Source organism: Zootermopsis nevadensis, unplaced genomic scaffold (assembly GCF_977971745.1).
Source record: "Zootermopsis nevadensis isolate Lab colony 2312 unplaced genomic scaffold, Znev_1.0 Znev_ptg000002l, whole genome shotgun sequence".
In the NCBI taxonomy this organism is placed as follows: Eukaryota; Metazoa; Arthropoda; class Insecta; order Blattodea; family Termopsidae; genus Zootermopsis; species Zootermopsis nevadensis.
In genome coordinates, this window is record NW_028259134.1 from 22226161 (window position 1) to 22243061 (window position 16901).

The following is a 16901-nucleotide window of genomic DNA, read 5'->3' on the forward strand; positions in this document are numbered from 1 at the left end:
AAACACCCTTCTTACCACACATGGAGTATCCCATTTTTGATCTTGGCGTAATTTTTTTAAATACGTCACCGATCTATCAGAGGAATGTTGCATTTGTTTTCACTGGAAGTCGATAGGTAAAACAAAAGTGAGTGTTTTAATAATCTTAATGTGTTCACTTTCCAAATGTAGTAGTGATTACAACAACTTTACAAGTACATAAAAACAAATAGTTCCTCAGTTTTTTGATCTCTTAATTTCATCACGAACATAATTTTTATGTATACTTCAGTGTATTAATTTTGCAACTCAGTACAGCCGCGTTCGTAAATGAAACAACTCTGAAACAATTAGCACAAGGCTGTACCAGAAAATAAGCGAGACGTTGTGATGGCATGGTTATTAAACCCTCGTCACTTACACATACGAAAGCACGGAAACTGGAAAGACAAGTTGAGCATGTTCTTCGAATAAATCTTGTCGGGACACGTGTAAGAAGACACGGTTGAACGAACGATAGTTTGATTTTTGCATCCTGATCGACATTTCTTGGCTTTCACATTAGACTGACTGTCATAAGTAACTCTCTCGAAAGGTATGAGAACATACACCGTTCTCGAAGTGACTCACCGCCCACTGCCTAGTTACCCCGCGATCCTGCCAGTTTCGTTTTCGACGTATGAATGCGTCCCGAAGCCTGAGACAAGTCTACACAAAGTCTTGAAGCATAAGGTACACTCATTACGGACGAAGGCAAGTCACGTGTTATGTACAATGGTTTTATAAATGTCTCGGTGTACTTCTAACATCTACAACATCTAATGAATTATACGCCTTATTTTTAAATCTCTCCCAAGCAATTTAAGATGGCTGTCTGTTGCCACAGTACTCAGTGCAACATATCAGAAAAATATACAACTTTATACTCGAAGCAGAGATTCCCTCAAATCGTAACTTCCGAACACCAACCTGGCTCGCGTTAGACATTTTCGACACAAACACAGACGTAAACGAGTAGATATGAAAATTTTTCCAACTACCAGACCACTTCCGAAATCATGTTAGATGTCAGATCGAATTTCCAGCTTCCACAGAGACGAGTAAGTTTTAAAAATTTTGTCCCCCAAACGAATTCTTATTTTAATCGCCTATAGCCTGACTTTATCATTACGCCCACGAAGACGATTAACTAGTCGAAGGTGTTGCCTTAAATATTCTAAATTTTAAACAGAGGAAACACTGGTTATTTGATAAACTACACATTGGAGCAAGGACGTAACACGTAACGTACCGTATCATGGTCTGAGTCAATGGTACAACTTTTCCCTTCTTTATTTCCAATCTGAGAGTATTCGTAATGCCCTTCGATATTAATATCGTCGTAAAATTCCTCCAGTCCCTTGTCTTGTTCAGAATTCGGCACCGATGAATTTGTCACTCTGGCACTCAGTCTCCTGTACCAAAAGATGAGCACCAGAGCGACTGCAAAAACAATAATACACAACAAAGACACTGCTACTACGATTATGGAACCTCCCGAGAAGACGTTGACATGGTCGTTCTCCTTCTGTGTGTCGTTGTACGACGACAACTCGGTGGAGTTGTCGTCAAAAGACGTTGACATCTCTAAATCGATGGCTGTCAGTGAGTCTGTTGACGGAGTGGTGTTGACTGTGGTTGACACAGCAGAGCAAAGGACGCCTGTCAACACGTACCAGCTGAGACCCCTGTACTGTGGAGGAGAGCGACACACAGCGTCATTGTTTTCCAGAATGACCAAGCTCCAGTGTACGACAGGTTGCAACATGCAATCGCAAATCAGGGGGTTCCCCTTGATGGCAAAAACGTCTAGACTCAACAAAGAAGACACTGCATTGACATCAAGTGTCGTCAAAAGGTTGTTTCTTAAGTCCAGAGAGATAAGTTTGTTCTGAAAGTCGAATAACCCAACCGAAAGTGTTGTCAGATGGTTGTCTTTCATGTCCAGGAACTTGAGGTTCCTCAGTTTCGAGAAAACACCTACTTCAAGGACTTGCAACTGGTTGTGATTGAGGTTTAGTGTTTTCAGCCCTACAAGTGGATCGAATATGTGAGCGGGAAATGACGTCAGCTGATTGTTCTCGAGGCTGAGTTCCGAGAGGCGCTCGGCACCTGTCCAGTTGAACATCGCGTTCCGCAGGAAGGTCAGGCTCTTATTACTGCAGTCTGCGTCTTCGGGGTAACACTTGCACGGCGACGGACAGTCCCGGCTTGCGGCCCCCAAGATAGTAACACCAAGAATCGCTAAGAGTCCGGGGGTCATCAGCTATAAAAGCACAGAATCATTGCATCCTTTCAAGTTATTCTGACTACAGGCACGATGTCTAGCAAAGTAACCAGAGCAAACAAACGTAACGCATAATATGGAGGTCTATCTGGCCGACTACGTATTTAACCTCCGAAAATACTGAACATATATTGAGTAAAATCACTAACAGTCCATTCAGGATATACAGAAACCGGACAAAAATTTTGAGGGTTGCTCCTACACCATTCTTCTGGGTACATACGTCGGTTTAGCGTTATGACGTCACGTGGTCCACCCATGGAAAGTTCTGCATGTTGTAAGATGGGAGTCTTTTAGGTTTTAGGTCCATGTAGTCAGAGGTCCCTTCTGCCTCAATCATAAGGACCGTGATTGCCCTGATCATGGAGGCAGCGGGGACCTCTTAAATGTTGGTTTGTGTCCTTCGTCCTGAGGACTTTGAAATGAAGGACAGTTGAGGCAGGAAGTCAGTAACCGGACTTTGGCCACCGGATTCCAAAAAAATATTTGATCTCTACGCGGAAGTTAAAGTTTCTGTTTACTCGTAAAACAATGGAATGTCGTACTGCAACATTGCAAACCGATGGGATCACACAATCCTCAATGCAAGTTTTTTTGTCACTCTGCAACGGTGACAATTTATGTTTCGAGTTATTTAGTTCGTTATTTATGTTAATAATTGTTACTCCTTTGCCACGAATCAACATAGCACAAAATATGTTTCATTAAAACAGCACACATGATAAGATTAACACCAAATAAACTTTCACGCTGTTAGATATAGTGGTCACTTATGAGTTATCAAATCTTCCCATGACGAATTACATTCCATGAAAAAAAGAATTCCATTTTTATTTTCCCCATAGATTTCACGTGATCTAGACGTGTGTTCCCAGAATATTACACCAAAAACAAGTGAGAGTACTCACCGCCATGGTGAGTAAGAGTGGCCGATCGGACTTGACTGGCAACAAGAAATGATTTGCAATAGCATCTCAACGCGGGAAGTGACGTTGACTCCAGATAAAAGCACTTCCTCTAGAAATATCAGCGCTTGGCTCAGACTTCCAGTACTTAACAATCAGTGCGGAAATTACTAACTTAATTTAAATACAAAACACGACGTATTTTTCTCCTTATAGTTTTTAAACTAAGAATTCATTAATCACCCTGTTCCTTTGGAATATTATTATTAACAACAACACAATCAACAGTATGGACAATAAATATGTTTATAACGTACTTGTGGGAAAATATATAAAGATTTTTATTGTTATAATCATGACTTCCACATGAACACGTTGACTTTCTCGTGCAAAAACATGTTGATCTTGTCGGTTTTGTCGCCCTGAAGATGAACAGAGTATAGGTCCCCGAAACGCTACAATCTACCTACAAATGTACGCGGCGACAAATCTCAGAGCAACATGATAATAATATACGCTAGTAGGTTATAATTTGTACCTTCCAATGTAAAGCTTTCGACTTTTGTATATTTTACATTTATTGCTCGCATTAACTTAAAGTTATAGTCCACATCTCCCTTACTAAAATTTAGTAGAGTTCTTGAGAATCTGATAAATACTAAACTTTAAAAAGATCTCGGCGTTTATAAAATGTTAATTTTCAAGGCTCATAGGGACCCCACATTCCCTTTAGAACCACCTTAATGTTATCCCACAATTAACTCCCTTCTTTCTGTCATCAGACCTACTATAACGTCAGAGATGCAGCTGTAGAGGACCTGTTTGGTATCCTAGCAACCAGGCATAATGGAAACATGTGGCCATCGTGTAGAGTCTGTCCTTTCTCTCATAACCTGATGGAGGTCACTGTAATACAATTGTAAAAATAAAATAAAATAAAAGAAACAGCCGACTGATTGTTGTTAGCAAAGGAGGACGATTTGTTGAATGAGATGACCCAGTTGGGACAGCATCTAGCCAGCACACAAGCCTCGCATTGTTTAACGTCGTTATATCAGCCAAAAATATAGACGTACTAACACGTCTAGTCTCATCATAAGAACATGTGCAAAAATATCTACTCTAATGGAGTACAAAAATTCTTCAGACGTGTCGTTCGCGTGCAATTTTGCATGCTTCACTGCCATTGGCCTAAATCATTAACATTCTTCAGACACAATTCAATTGTTCCAAAGTTTCTAACGCCACGAATGGTACTTTGTCGTTATAAATTATTCTTCTTTATACTTTGTTAAATATTAAACTTATCAAAAAGATGAATTAACAGATTCTCGCTCCAGCAAGTATGAAGATGGCTGTCATTTGGGTTATGAATTATGACCGACGTTTCAGAGGTATCTACTAGCCCCATTATCGTCCTGATGATGGCAGCTAATGGCCGCTGTTTATTCTTTGTGTACATCGAGGAGAATTAGTTTCATACGGATGCTACGGCATTTTGTGCAATCGCGCAATGTCAGATACCGTCCGGGTCACATGACTACCTCAGCAACAGCTGCTATTGGCCAAACAAAAACAAAAAAACACCCAGAAAACCTGACCCGCATTTTTAGTTTAACGTCTATCATCACAAGAATGGAATCAAGGACACAATTTTCGGTTTTTGTGTGCCACGTAATGATATTGAGTTACACATCCATAAAAAGAACAGTTTTGTGTTGGTTCGTGCTACTTTCAGAACAAGGTGTGGTTTTTAACGCGAAGTAATATTCCATACGTACTTTTTGTAACCCCAGATAATTGTGAGCTACCGCTAGACTTGGTCTAGGTGCTCAGAAATCAGAATTAACGGTTTCAATGGGTCAAAGCCCCCTGAAAATGGCAATCAGCACCAGATAGCAAAGCTGTACAGGGAGCGTAGAGGTAAAACCCACCACATTCGTAACCTTTTCAAACCGAATTTCTTCAAAATTCAGTCCTTACCGCAAAGAAAACACAAGACCTCACCATTAGAGACACCAAAAATATTTAAGAATTTAGTTCGTACCACAAAGAAAACACAAGACCTCACCATTAGAGATACCAAAAATATTTAAGAATTCAGTCCTTACCGCAAAGAAAACACAAGACCTCACCATTAGAGAAACCAAAAATATTTAAGAATTCAGTTCGTACCACAAAGAAAACACAAGACCTCACCATTAGAGATACCAAAAATATTTAAGAATTCAGTCCTTACCGCAAAGAAAACACAAGACCTCACCATTAGAGACACCAAAAATATTTAAGAATTCAGGTCGTACCGCAAAGAAAACACAAGACCTCACCATTAGAGATACCAAAAATATTTAAGAATTCAGTTCGTACCACAAAGAAAACACAAGACCTCACCATTAGAGATACCAAAAATATTTAAGAATTCAGTCCTTACCGCAAAGAAAACACAAGACCTCACCATTAGAGATACCAAAAATATTTAAGAATTCAGTCCTTACCGCAAAGAAAACACAAGACCTCACCATTAGAGATACCAAAAATATTTAAGAATTCAGTCCTTACCGCAAAGAAAACACAAGACCTCACCATTAGAGACACCAAAAATATTTAAGAATTCAGTTCGTACAGCAAAGAAAACACAAGACCTCACCATTAGAGATACCAAAAATATTTAAGAATTCAGTTCGTACCACAAAGAAAACACAAGACCTCACCATTAGAGACACCAAAAATATTTAAGAATTCAGTTCGTACCACAAAGAAAACACAAGACCTCACCATTAGAGATACCAAAAATATTTAAGAATTCAGTCCTTACCGCAAAGAAAACACAAGACCTCACCATTAGAGATACCAAAAATATTTAAGAATTCAGTCCTTACCGCAAAGAAAACACAAGACCTCACCATTAGAGATACCAAAAATATTTAAGAATTCAGTCCTTACCGCAAAGAAAACACAAGACCTCACCATTAGAGACACCAAAAATATTTAAGAATTCAGTTCGTACCGCAAAGAAAACACAAGACCTCACCATTAGAGACACCAAAAATATTTAAGAATTCAGTTCGTACCACAAAGAAAACACAAGACCTCACCATTAGAGATACCAAAAATATTTAAGAATTCAGTCCTTACCGCAAAGAAAACACAAGACCTCACCATTAGAGACACCAAAAATATTTAAGAATTCAGTTCGTACCGCAAAGAAAACACAAGACCTCACCATTAGAGACACCAAAAATATTTTTCTAAATTATGTATTAAACTTCCAAATTAATAGTCTCAGCTTTCTCTAATACAAAATTCCAAAATTCCGTCTTTTATGCCAATCATCACACTAACGCCTTCACTCTTACTTTATCCTTAACACTTTCAGAAACAATTTCACGGACGTCATCATATTCTAAGATTTAAAATAATTGAAGAAAATTAAAAAAAAACAGCAGTGGAAAAGGATCTGTGCTCCATTTGTTTCAGGATTAAGGATGCTGTGGGTCCTGGTGGCGGGCGCCATCTTCCTGTGGGTGTCGCCCCCAGCTTCCACAGTGCGCACTTTGCATCAAGGACACAGTAAGTCGCCATTCAACAGTCAGTAAAAATGGCATACGTTACCATATCAAGAAATACAACCTGCAAATGTTTAGTAAGAACTAATTAACTACCTAGAGTCGAGTACCTTTTTTAAAAAAACTGACTCGCTCAACTGAACAAGAAATTTACCATCTTTCACGGAGCCCCCAATTAATTAGCGTGCAGAGTAAAGTCCACCCTTCTAGGCCAATAAAATTCAAACCTTGGTACTCTATTAATTTAAAATATGTTTTCATATTATCCTTCCATCTACAACTAGGTCTTCCAAGTTGTATCTTTCTTCTGAGTTACGACGCCGTGTAGACTAGCAGCTAAATACCAAAGTTTCGGAGGACCATGCTGTTCTCATCTTCAGGGCTGAAGGTATCTACTTAGCTACACGACGTCAAAACCCAGAGGAAAATCAACATCTTCGTCGCTGTGATAAAGTCAAGTCTTACAAATTATTAAGCCTCAATTTCTTTCCCATCTTTTAGGTGCCAATATTCTTCTCAATTCTTTATTCTCATCGAAAATTTCTGCCTTACAGGTTGAGACCAAGTTCAACAAACTTACAGTGCAATACGTTAGATAATATGTAGGATTTTAGGTTTTCACGGCGGTGAGTCTGAAGATGGCTGTCTTCTGGGTTGTTGCGCCGTGTAGTCCGATAGAAGTTTACCATCGCCCCGATGATGGAAGCAGCAGGGACCTCTGAAACTTCTGCCAGACTACACGGCGCAAAAACCCAGAAGACAGCCATCTTCAGGTTAGATAGGATATTCAAGTGACGAAGAAACACTCCCTTTACGAGGGAAACATTCGAGCAAGTAGGAATGCCTGAGCCAACCATCTACAGCAAACAGACCGGTATGTTAATTGGGGCAGAGTGTTTGATGAAGAAACGTGCGACTGCTATGCACACAAAACACTCTTCCAGGGCTTCGTAGTTTTTACTGTTGAAAGTTTTTCATCTCCGTTAAGACGCCCAGGGCGAGCAGGTGAAAGTATTTGTGAAAACCTGTTCGTGCCTCAACACGACGTTATAAAGGCCCTGGCGAGAGGTATATCTCCACGCGTTCTAGAAGTCTATATAATCCAAACGCATGCAACTTGGTGGTGACCGGTCATAATCGCCCTGATGATGGAGGCAGTAAGGACCTCCGAAACAGTGGTAAACGTCTACCAGACTACACTCACCCCTGATATTCGCAGAAAGACTCTGAGCATAACCAAGCGTCATTCCACGGATATCACGGATGAAAAGGAAACTTATGTCCGTATTGGGAATCGAAGTTGACCCATTCGAAAAAGTCCATGCAAAATGTGTGCAAATTTTTGGTAGGTGATAATTTGATGTATCCGGGCCTTAATAAGTAACATTTATGACTTCGTGTGTTTAATACCTTAGATTTCCTCGTCATTCTTATGTGCCTTTAACATAATGATCGTGGCATATATTAAACTATAGGCCTAACCTTAGTAATTTACTGAAGGTACTAAGGAAAACCACGAATAAGGACACAAATGTGTCCACTTCCGCCACTGTACGGTTCAGTGATCACGTGATAAGTTTTATGACGTGAAAACACTCGCGGGCAGGTCTACTGGTTCTACTAATTGCCCTCTTAATTACCCGTATGAGCATACTTATTTCAGAGTCTCATCTGTTGCTCTATTTAATAGGTAAAGTTACTAAACAGAGACACAGACATCTGACAGAAATTATTATAAGAAATCGAACACGGAAACTATCAGCACCAAAATATTAAGGCGTATGGAAGAGTGGACGTGAATCTCCACGCATTCTTAAACATAACACTCGGAAGTTGAGTGACCAACTTCATATTTCAGCCTACATTAGCCACCGGACACGAAGCTGGGCGGTCCCCAGGTCAGATGTGTGATCACAAACTTCTGTTAAAATGTCGTCATTTTTGGTAGTGTAGTGAACATTCGAGTTCCTTACAAATCTGGACATCTTTTGGAAATTACTACAAACTTTCTAAAGACAAACTCTCTGTTTACACTCCAAGTCAAAGTTTGAAGTAGCTGAATTATTTCGCGGAACTGTGTTTCTTACACGAAGTTGCGACGGGGAAGTCAGTGGCTTTCCACAACAGAATCAACGAGCATAACGTTGCCAGGTAACCGAAACAAAAGACGGGGGCGTAGCCCTCTCATTGAGGCAAGACAAGACACTTGGAAGCGTCTCCATAATCCGTGAACAAGTTTCTCGGCGTAATGCACCTCCAGTCCCTACTGAATCCTCACATGGACGCATTTTACACATTACACGATGTATTCGTATGGAAATAATGTCAGACTAACTCCTAGGTGGCGGGATTCGAAAACTCTGACACCGCTGGACACGGTCCTGGGCCGGTACCATCCACAAAACGTATTTCTGTATGATATATCTTAATGTTATCCTCCCACAACCATTTAAGCATCCAAATTTAAATAAAAACACGAAGCCCATCAGATTCTAACGGTGTATATTACTCCAGAATTTAAGTGTAAGCTACACGTATCTCCATGTTTTAATTGTACTGAATTTTGTTTCGCCTGACTTACCGATAGGTGTCGTCAGGAACTGAACTCGAAAGACATCTGTGACTAAGTTACTTGACGGGTTATAAGCTCACTAACAGAGACGCAAGGTACAGGATGTGATATTTGCGGAGATGTCAATGTCAGCGTAGAACACGGGCTTATTTTTCGTTCTGTCCACAACAAACTGAGTGAAGACGGACTATTAGAATGAAATGGCGGAAGAAACATAAGCACAGGACAACCGTGAAACGTAAACGTCTTTGCTTTCCGTGTTTTCATATACAGGTTGTCCCAAAAATATATATACACAATGCTGAGGTAGGTAATGTTTGCGTGTATATGTTTTTTTTGAGACACTCTGTATACGCTCTTTTCCTTTTAATATTCTTTCTTTCTATTTTGGTACAAAATTACGTCCCGTTTCTTGAAAACAGGCCCAGAAAAAAAATAAAGCGTAAACTGCTACATTACGAGAACAAATTAAATTACTTCAATTAGAATAAATTTGAATCCGTGAAAAATTTCGTGAAAGATCGGTGGAGTGTGACAATGAGGCATTACAAAGAGGAAATAATTATGCAGATCATTGAACAAAAGTGCCTAAATTACCTCCACACGCAACGCACATGTGCAGGAGAAGTTGCCTTCGAGGACGGCGAATTTCTTGCCGAAAATATAACAGCATTTTGCGTTTGGAAATCACTACCTTGCACTGAAACAACTGACGCAGATTTCTCTGTCTACATATAGGGCAGTGGGTTTATATAACTTCGCAGTACCGAATTAGTACAACACAATACATAAATCTCTGGTCCCGGGATCCAAGGCGTAACTATGCATTAACACGTTGTAGGAGAAAAAAAAATATTAACGTTTCGGTTGAACATATCGCTTCCATCTTCAGGTAAACTTCAAATTCACCACTTACTACGTGACGTTGAGAAAGCGTCATTAAATAAAAATATGAAAGGAGATCATATTCTGTGCACTAAAAAAACTGATAGTTGTTGTTCGGAGTGAGTGGTTATCGGTTATTTTACGATGCTATCTCAGGGGATGAGGTTTTATGGTGTCGAATAAGATATCACAGGTCGGTTGTATATGGTGGTGAATACGAGGAATGTGGAAGGAAGCAACCGTGGCCTATTTTAAAGTACTAGATGTAATGACGAAATCAAGAAAATCTTCACTTGGGAGATGACAGAGAATTCAAATCGGGAGCATTCCAGGACACGAATGACGAAAACTGGAAAACATTTCCTAGTATGCGGAGTTCAACAATGGTTGGAATGAATGCCGTAGGAGAAAGTGAATTCGTCATTATTTGAGTTACAGAGCGGACCAACCCACTTGGTTTCTCCACTTAACGGCTTAGCAATTTCTCCATAGAAACAAACGCACAGGTAACAATGAAGTTATTAGCAACTTTTCACGGTTGACAACTTTCTTTTGTTTCAAGACTTGGTTGATACACGGTCGACAATTACAAAAGCGAGCGTTGTAAATTATTCTTAACAATCTTTTTGTGCGAACGTAATTGTTTTTCTCTCGTAGCTGTCAAAGTCCTTCTACAGGGTGATTAAAATTAATTTATCATACCATTGTAGTCACTACAGATCCATGCTGCATAGTTCAAAAATATTTTTCATTGCGTTTAGTAAAATATTCGTCATGCTGAAAAATGACTATGTCTGTCGTCTGGGATGTTGCCTCGTGTAGTCTAGTAGACGTTTATCGACGTTTCATCCAACATACATACGGTGATGTAGCCTCGAAGACCAATACCAACAAGTAGACCTGCTGGAATCCCCTCTCATCGCCCTGATGATGGAGGCAGTAAACACCTCCGAAACGACGGTAAAATCATTCCAGACTACACTTGCAACATCCCATCGAGTCAGCGTTCGTTTCCATCATGGCGAATTTTTAGATGGTATTTTAAACATGCATCTAATACCCCTGACTTACAGATTACATCTGAATTTAAAATGTTCCCTGGAACTCGTTTACAAAAATGCCACATTGAACATTCGTAATTACCGACTGAGTACTCCTCTGGTGTCCCATGGGAAAACTGGAATAGTGTCTTAAAATAGGCCACGATTGTCTCCTGCCTTATCCTTTTTAGTTCATCATTAGCAATGACTATCATTTCAATAGACGTCATTTTCATAAACTACGCTCTGGAACTGCAGACAGAATGATTTGTGTTCTTTAGCTTTGTTCTGTAACTTAATTAGCAACTTTTACCACGCTCTGCTACTATCAGCTGTCTTAATTACCGCCCGCTCATTGGGGGGGGGGGGGGGTCCTGATTAATGGACCAATCACCGCCCAACTACGCTGGGGGCAATTCTCATTCGGTGAAGGAATAAGATAAAACTAGCTTAGCCGATCGCTGTAGGCACTTAAACTACTTAGTTAATTGGCAATACTTAAATCTTTTAACTGAACTTTGAATCGTAAGTCAGGGGATGTTATTGAGTTAATAATCAGAATAAATCTGAGACATCCACAAACAGTTACAAGCAACAATACGCAGAGTATTTCGTTCAAAATAAGACGTTTCATTGTTGCCAACAGAAAAATTTCGCGGCATGAAATTTACCTGTTTCATGGTACTTCCGGAGGACAATATTTAACATTATTATAAAGATAATAGCTCGAATAATTATGACAATTAAAAATAATTTAAAAGTAATAAATCTGTTTAAATTATTATTCATAAAAGACTGTTTGATGTGAAGGTTTTATTTATTGTTGAAGCATGGACTGTTCTAACAATGAAATTATTTAAAGATGTATGTTCTTCTGGGTTGTGACGCTGTGCAAATTCGAAGGTAAGCTACGATTCAGAAATTTCGCTCTGTCCCTGATGTTACAGGCTACAAAATCAGCCCGAAGCCTTGTTCGGTGAACGGACTGGATGGCACGTGCATGTTCGTGTGGGAATGTATAAAAACCGAGGGACACCACGTGGGGATGTGCGTGGACACCTTCATGTTCGGTAGCTGTTGCGCACATAACCTCACAGACAACGCCATCCTTGGGCCGGCCGGTGACGGCCACCCTGACATCCTATACTCTCCCCCTAGTCAAACCATCTCGTCAACGACGGCCCGTCCTTCCGTAAGCAGCGTCTTCGTCTCCCTGGCTTCCAGACCCAATTTCACAACTTCCGGTTCATTGACGAGGCCTTCAACCCCATCCCAGAGACCTCAGCACGGTTCCACCTTCCTGACCTCTATAAGCAATACACGACCCGATTTCACTACAAGCAGCAATTCCACCCCGTTCCGGCCACAGAGTGAAACGAGACCCCATTTCACGATGCGCCCGCAGGGTTCAGAACCCATGTTCATTTATCGGCCTTCGACTTCGACCCACACTAAACCCAGCTTTACCGCAAGGCCCCCACTGGGTCACTTTACGTCACCGGACTATACCGGGAACATCTCTAGTCCAAGTGTCATTCAGCTGGAACCCAGTGGGGGCAAGGAGCCCCCTAGAGAGGGTGCATCAAGGCCTCCAGGCAGCACTTCGTCAGAGTAAGTACAATCATCACACGTGTCTTTCGCAATTTTCCATCTCCAAAACGTGAATCGAATGAACAAAAAAAAAACAGGCCTGTTGAATAATTATGGGTGTTGCTGGATTTCAATGCTTAAAACGTGCAAGAATTAAAATTATTTTATATATCACACCACACAGGAGCTGGGCTTTGCCGGCTTCCGTGGCGGAGGGAGAAAGTACTATGGAATTTGCCAGCAGCGCCATCGTGAGCTCGTGGACTCCGACGCACACGGCACCAAGTACCATCTGGCAAGCCACCACGGAACCAGGTTTCGTTACGCGACTACGTCCAGTCGCTAGTTCAACTTCCAACAAGCCGAGGCCACCGTCCACCAGAAGACCGGTGTCTCCCACTACCAGAACAACGCCTACCACCAGTACTACCACAACAACGACGACAACCACTACCACCACAACAACAACTACCACAACGACTCCACCTCCGACAACCACCACAACCACAACTACGTCTCTACCACCAACAACCACCCTTGTTTCGGTGACAGCCATCCAGTCTCTCTTTGCAGCAAGTAACGAGAAGGAAATCCGTGAGTATGATATGAAAAGTATTTCTCGCGATGTGACCAAAGGGTAAAATAGTCCTTGGTTCTTGACTGCAATTCTAACCATAAATACGTACGTAAGAGTGCATTTTAGAGGTTGGTAGTTGCCTCTTTCCTTGGTCGCTTTATCTCATGTGGTCTAAACGTCGAATAAAATAGAACAAAAATGTGGGGGGGGTACCCCCTCCCCCCCACCACCACAATTGGTCTGGAAGCGGTCGCTTAAAAAATAATTGACAATCACTCAGCAGCGATGTTGGGATTAATATCTTTGCAGATACAAATTTTGGTGTTTCGTTAAACGTGTGGTATATATAGAAAAAAAAATAGTTTTTTAAAAAAAAACCCGCTGAGATTTTCTTTTCACAAAACCCATTTTTCAGAAACTTGAAGGTATTTGATTTGTTTGAGATGTTAAATTAAAGAGATAACAGTAACATTACATTTCTGGTTCTCACGGGATGTAGTTCCACGTAGTCGGGGTAGAAATTTCAACAAGGCCCTCAACGCCTCTGTAAATTATGGTGATCACAATTTCTAACAGACTATGAGGCATGACATCCCCTGAACACAGCCATCTTGTATAAAATTAAGTTTGCTGGACTGCCGACCGTGTTGTGTCTCTGTAAAGTACAATAATCCCACGTAAATTGTAAGTCCTTGGAACTATTACACATTTCTACGTACCCGTTCTGCGTATTTTATGGGGTTTTTTTTGGATTAAATGTTCTGTTTTGTTAATTTGTTTGTTATTGCGTGCAGAATGTGGGGTTCCACCGTTATTTCCAAGGCCGGAGACACGAATTGTAGGGGGCAGGAACGCGCCTTTCGGTGGCTGGCCCTGGCAGGTAAGCGTATGATTATAATACGTGCTAACGTGATCTGAGGTTTCCGTAAATGTTAACATTCTCCATTCATCCCCGACCACCCATAAGCATACGTCTTTCACCTGCCCTGCTCTTCAACTAAATTATGGGTTTAATTAATTATTCTTGTCCGTCTAATCACAATTTAAAATTTAAAATTTAAAATTTAAAATTTAAAATTTAAAATTTAAAATTTAAAATTAAGATAATTAAAATATCACGTGATGTTCCTATCGAAACATTCGATTTACATTTAGAACATGATATTTTAATTATCTTAATTTTAAATTTTAAATTTTAAATTGTGATTAGACGGACAAGAATAAGTAATTAAATATTTTTTTTTCAAAATATGACGCAACTATATCATCTTATAAATTATGGGTGTTAAATTTTTGTTGATCTAAAATTAATCCGTGTGACCGTATCCTGAATTTCAGTAACTCGTCATTTTTTCTATCTTCAGATCTTAAATAATGTCCTGGTCTCAAATATATCTGTTCCTGTTTGTCCCTTGTAACTTCGGAGAAAATAAATTTCAGCTCTTCGTAACGTAATAATTCTCTCAGAGTACACACCCAAGTTTCCGCATCGATCTCCTCCGTGTCATAATCATCAAATGATCTTGCCAAAGACAGACCATCTAATGACAAAACTTCCTCTATCCTTGAGTCCCTTCTGCATGCATCCATTTTTTATCTCACTGTGAGCGGTTTCTGTGCTGTGTGTCACTCTTGCAGGTGTCCGTGAGGCGGACTTCATTTTTTGGATTTTCAAGCACTCATCGCTGTGGGGGCGCGGTCCTAAATGAGAATTGGATTGCCACAGCTGGTCACTGTGTTGACGAGTAAGTACAAAAGTATTTCGTGTTCTAAATTTACGAATTTCTTCGTGTAGACTCAGCGGCTGTTCAAGAATCACACTGACCGCGACTTCCCCTGGTTTTCCTCAGTCACAGAAAAATACGTGCTAGTACATTCATTTAAGATACAACAGCATCGTTTAAAATACTTAGCTGCTACGTTCAACTCTGACGTCATACGTACGGAGCGTAAATTTTGACCCCAAATTTTGATCATGGCCTGTCAGTAGATTATGTAGTGAGTATGAAGATGATTATCATCATAGAGATAAGTGTCCCAGTCGCAAATCATCGTCTTAATGACCTGGTGTCAGATTTTCACTCTTCTTGGTCATTTCTTAATGCGTAAAAATTCCACCTCTGCTGTTTGCTATCTTTTGTATCTCTCCAATCGTGAATTTTTTTTACAAGAATTCGAAAAGTTCATAAATGTCACGAAAATCTAATTTTTTTTATTTCCAAAACATTTTAAGTTGAAATTTTTCAAAGTTTTTAATTTTGTGCGTTTTTGGACATTTTCCTATATATTTTTGATTTTTTGAAAATTTTGAAAAACTTCAAAATTTTTTCGATGCTACCCCGTTGAAAATTTACAATTTTTTTTAAAAAATTTAAAATGGTTATAAATGTCATGAACAGAGGAAATAACAAAGATTTCGAAATTTTTGAAAATATTTTAATTCGGAATATTTTTTTTTTAAAAATATGTTTTGTCCGTTTTTCGGTGTGCATTGGTGGTTAGCAGGATTCACGACCCTTCAGTACATGGGTTCGACCGGGACCGCGACATTTAACGCTCCTTCTGTGAACCCCTTTTTGCGAGATGATTGGTTCTGAACGTGAAGTAATATTTGGGATGTCACGGAGAAACCGGGGAAGCCCCCGGAGGAAAACTCCGTGTTGCCTAGACCAAGGCCTTGCCCAACACAAGTTATAAATTCGGGCACCCCAGTATTACAAGCTCGGACAGTTCGTAATTCATTACAAAAAAATATGACGTGTTCGCAGTCTCCTGACGTCTCAGATACGGATTCGCGTGGGAGAGTATGACTTCTCGAGCGTGCAAGAACCATACCCCTACATGGAACGAGGAGTGGGGCGAAAAGTTGTTCATCCCAAGTACAACTTTTTTACGTACGAGTATGACCTGGCTCTTGTACGTCTGGAGTCTCCTCTCAATTTCGCACCTCACATAGCCCCTATCTGCCTTCCAGCATCCGATGATCTACTGATTGGTGAAAATGCAACTGTGACAGGCTGGGGAAGACTCAGCGAGGGTGGCACATTGCCCTCAATCCTTCAGGAGGTAAGCCCAGACTCTCGTATTCAGAATTACGTCGGACTTCACAGGAACAAAATTACGTCATATGCAACGAAGTCTCAAGTGTGTTTCAAATTGTACATTGACGTATATCTGATGTATATATTCACAACATTTCAAAACTCCCCCCCCCCTCTCTGCTCGTCTTCAACAAATATATTCTCTTGTTCACATTCATTATTTGAGAGGATAAATTAATTACTCAATTACGTCACTATCGCTGAGTGACACGAACTTAGTTTGTGGTATAGGAAGAAATTTTTATTTTCCTTTCACATACAAATGGGCTATTCTGACATTTATTTGTAGGGACTTAAAAAATACCCTAAGTCAGTATTTCCAGTCTCTAGCCCTGGCTTGTGTTAGGTTTTTACTGACGT

At 40.2% G+C, this 16901-nt stretch overlaps 2 protein-coding genes across 6 annotated transcripts in view; one reads left to right on the plus strand and one right to left on the minus strand.

Moving 5' to 3' along the window:
* LOC110837840 (serine proteinase stubble) overlaps window positions 1-16901 on the plus strand; it is a 38660-nt gene that overhangs the window by 20380 nt on the left and 1379 nt on the right. For all 5 annotated transcript variants that reach the window (XM_022080402.2, XM_022080406.2, XM_022080403.2 and 2 more), the window contains 6 exons: window positions 6688-6780; window positions 12221-12884; window positions 13048-13457; window positions 14235-14320; window positions 15079-15185; window positions 16209-16506. In XM_022080402.2, the coding sequence (XP_021936094.1) occupies window positions 6688-6780; window positions 12221-12884; window positions 13048-13457; window positions 14235-14320; window positions 15079-15185; window positions 16209-16506 (1658 nt within the window). The remainder of the gene's footprint in view (window positions 1-6687; window positions 6781-12220; window positions 12885-13047; window positions 13458-14234; window positions 14321-15078; window positions 15186-16208; window positions 16507-16901) is intronic.
* LOC110837841 (uncharacterized) lies at window positions 118-3294 on the minus strand. Its single transcript, XM_022080409.2, has 2 exons — window positions 3214-3294; window positions 118-2284 (listed from the first exon to the last, which is right to left on the minus strand). The coding sequence occupies exons 1-2, from the start codon at window positions 3217-3219 to the stop codon at window positions 1235-1237; spliced, it is 1056 nt and encodes a 351-aa protein (XP_021936101.2). The 5' UTR covers window positions 3220-3294; the 3' UTR covers window positions 118-1234.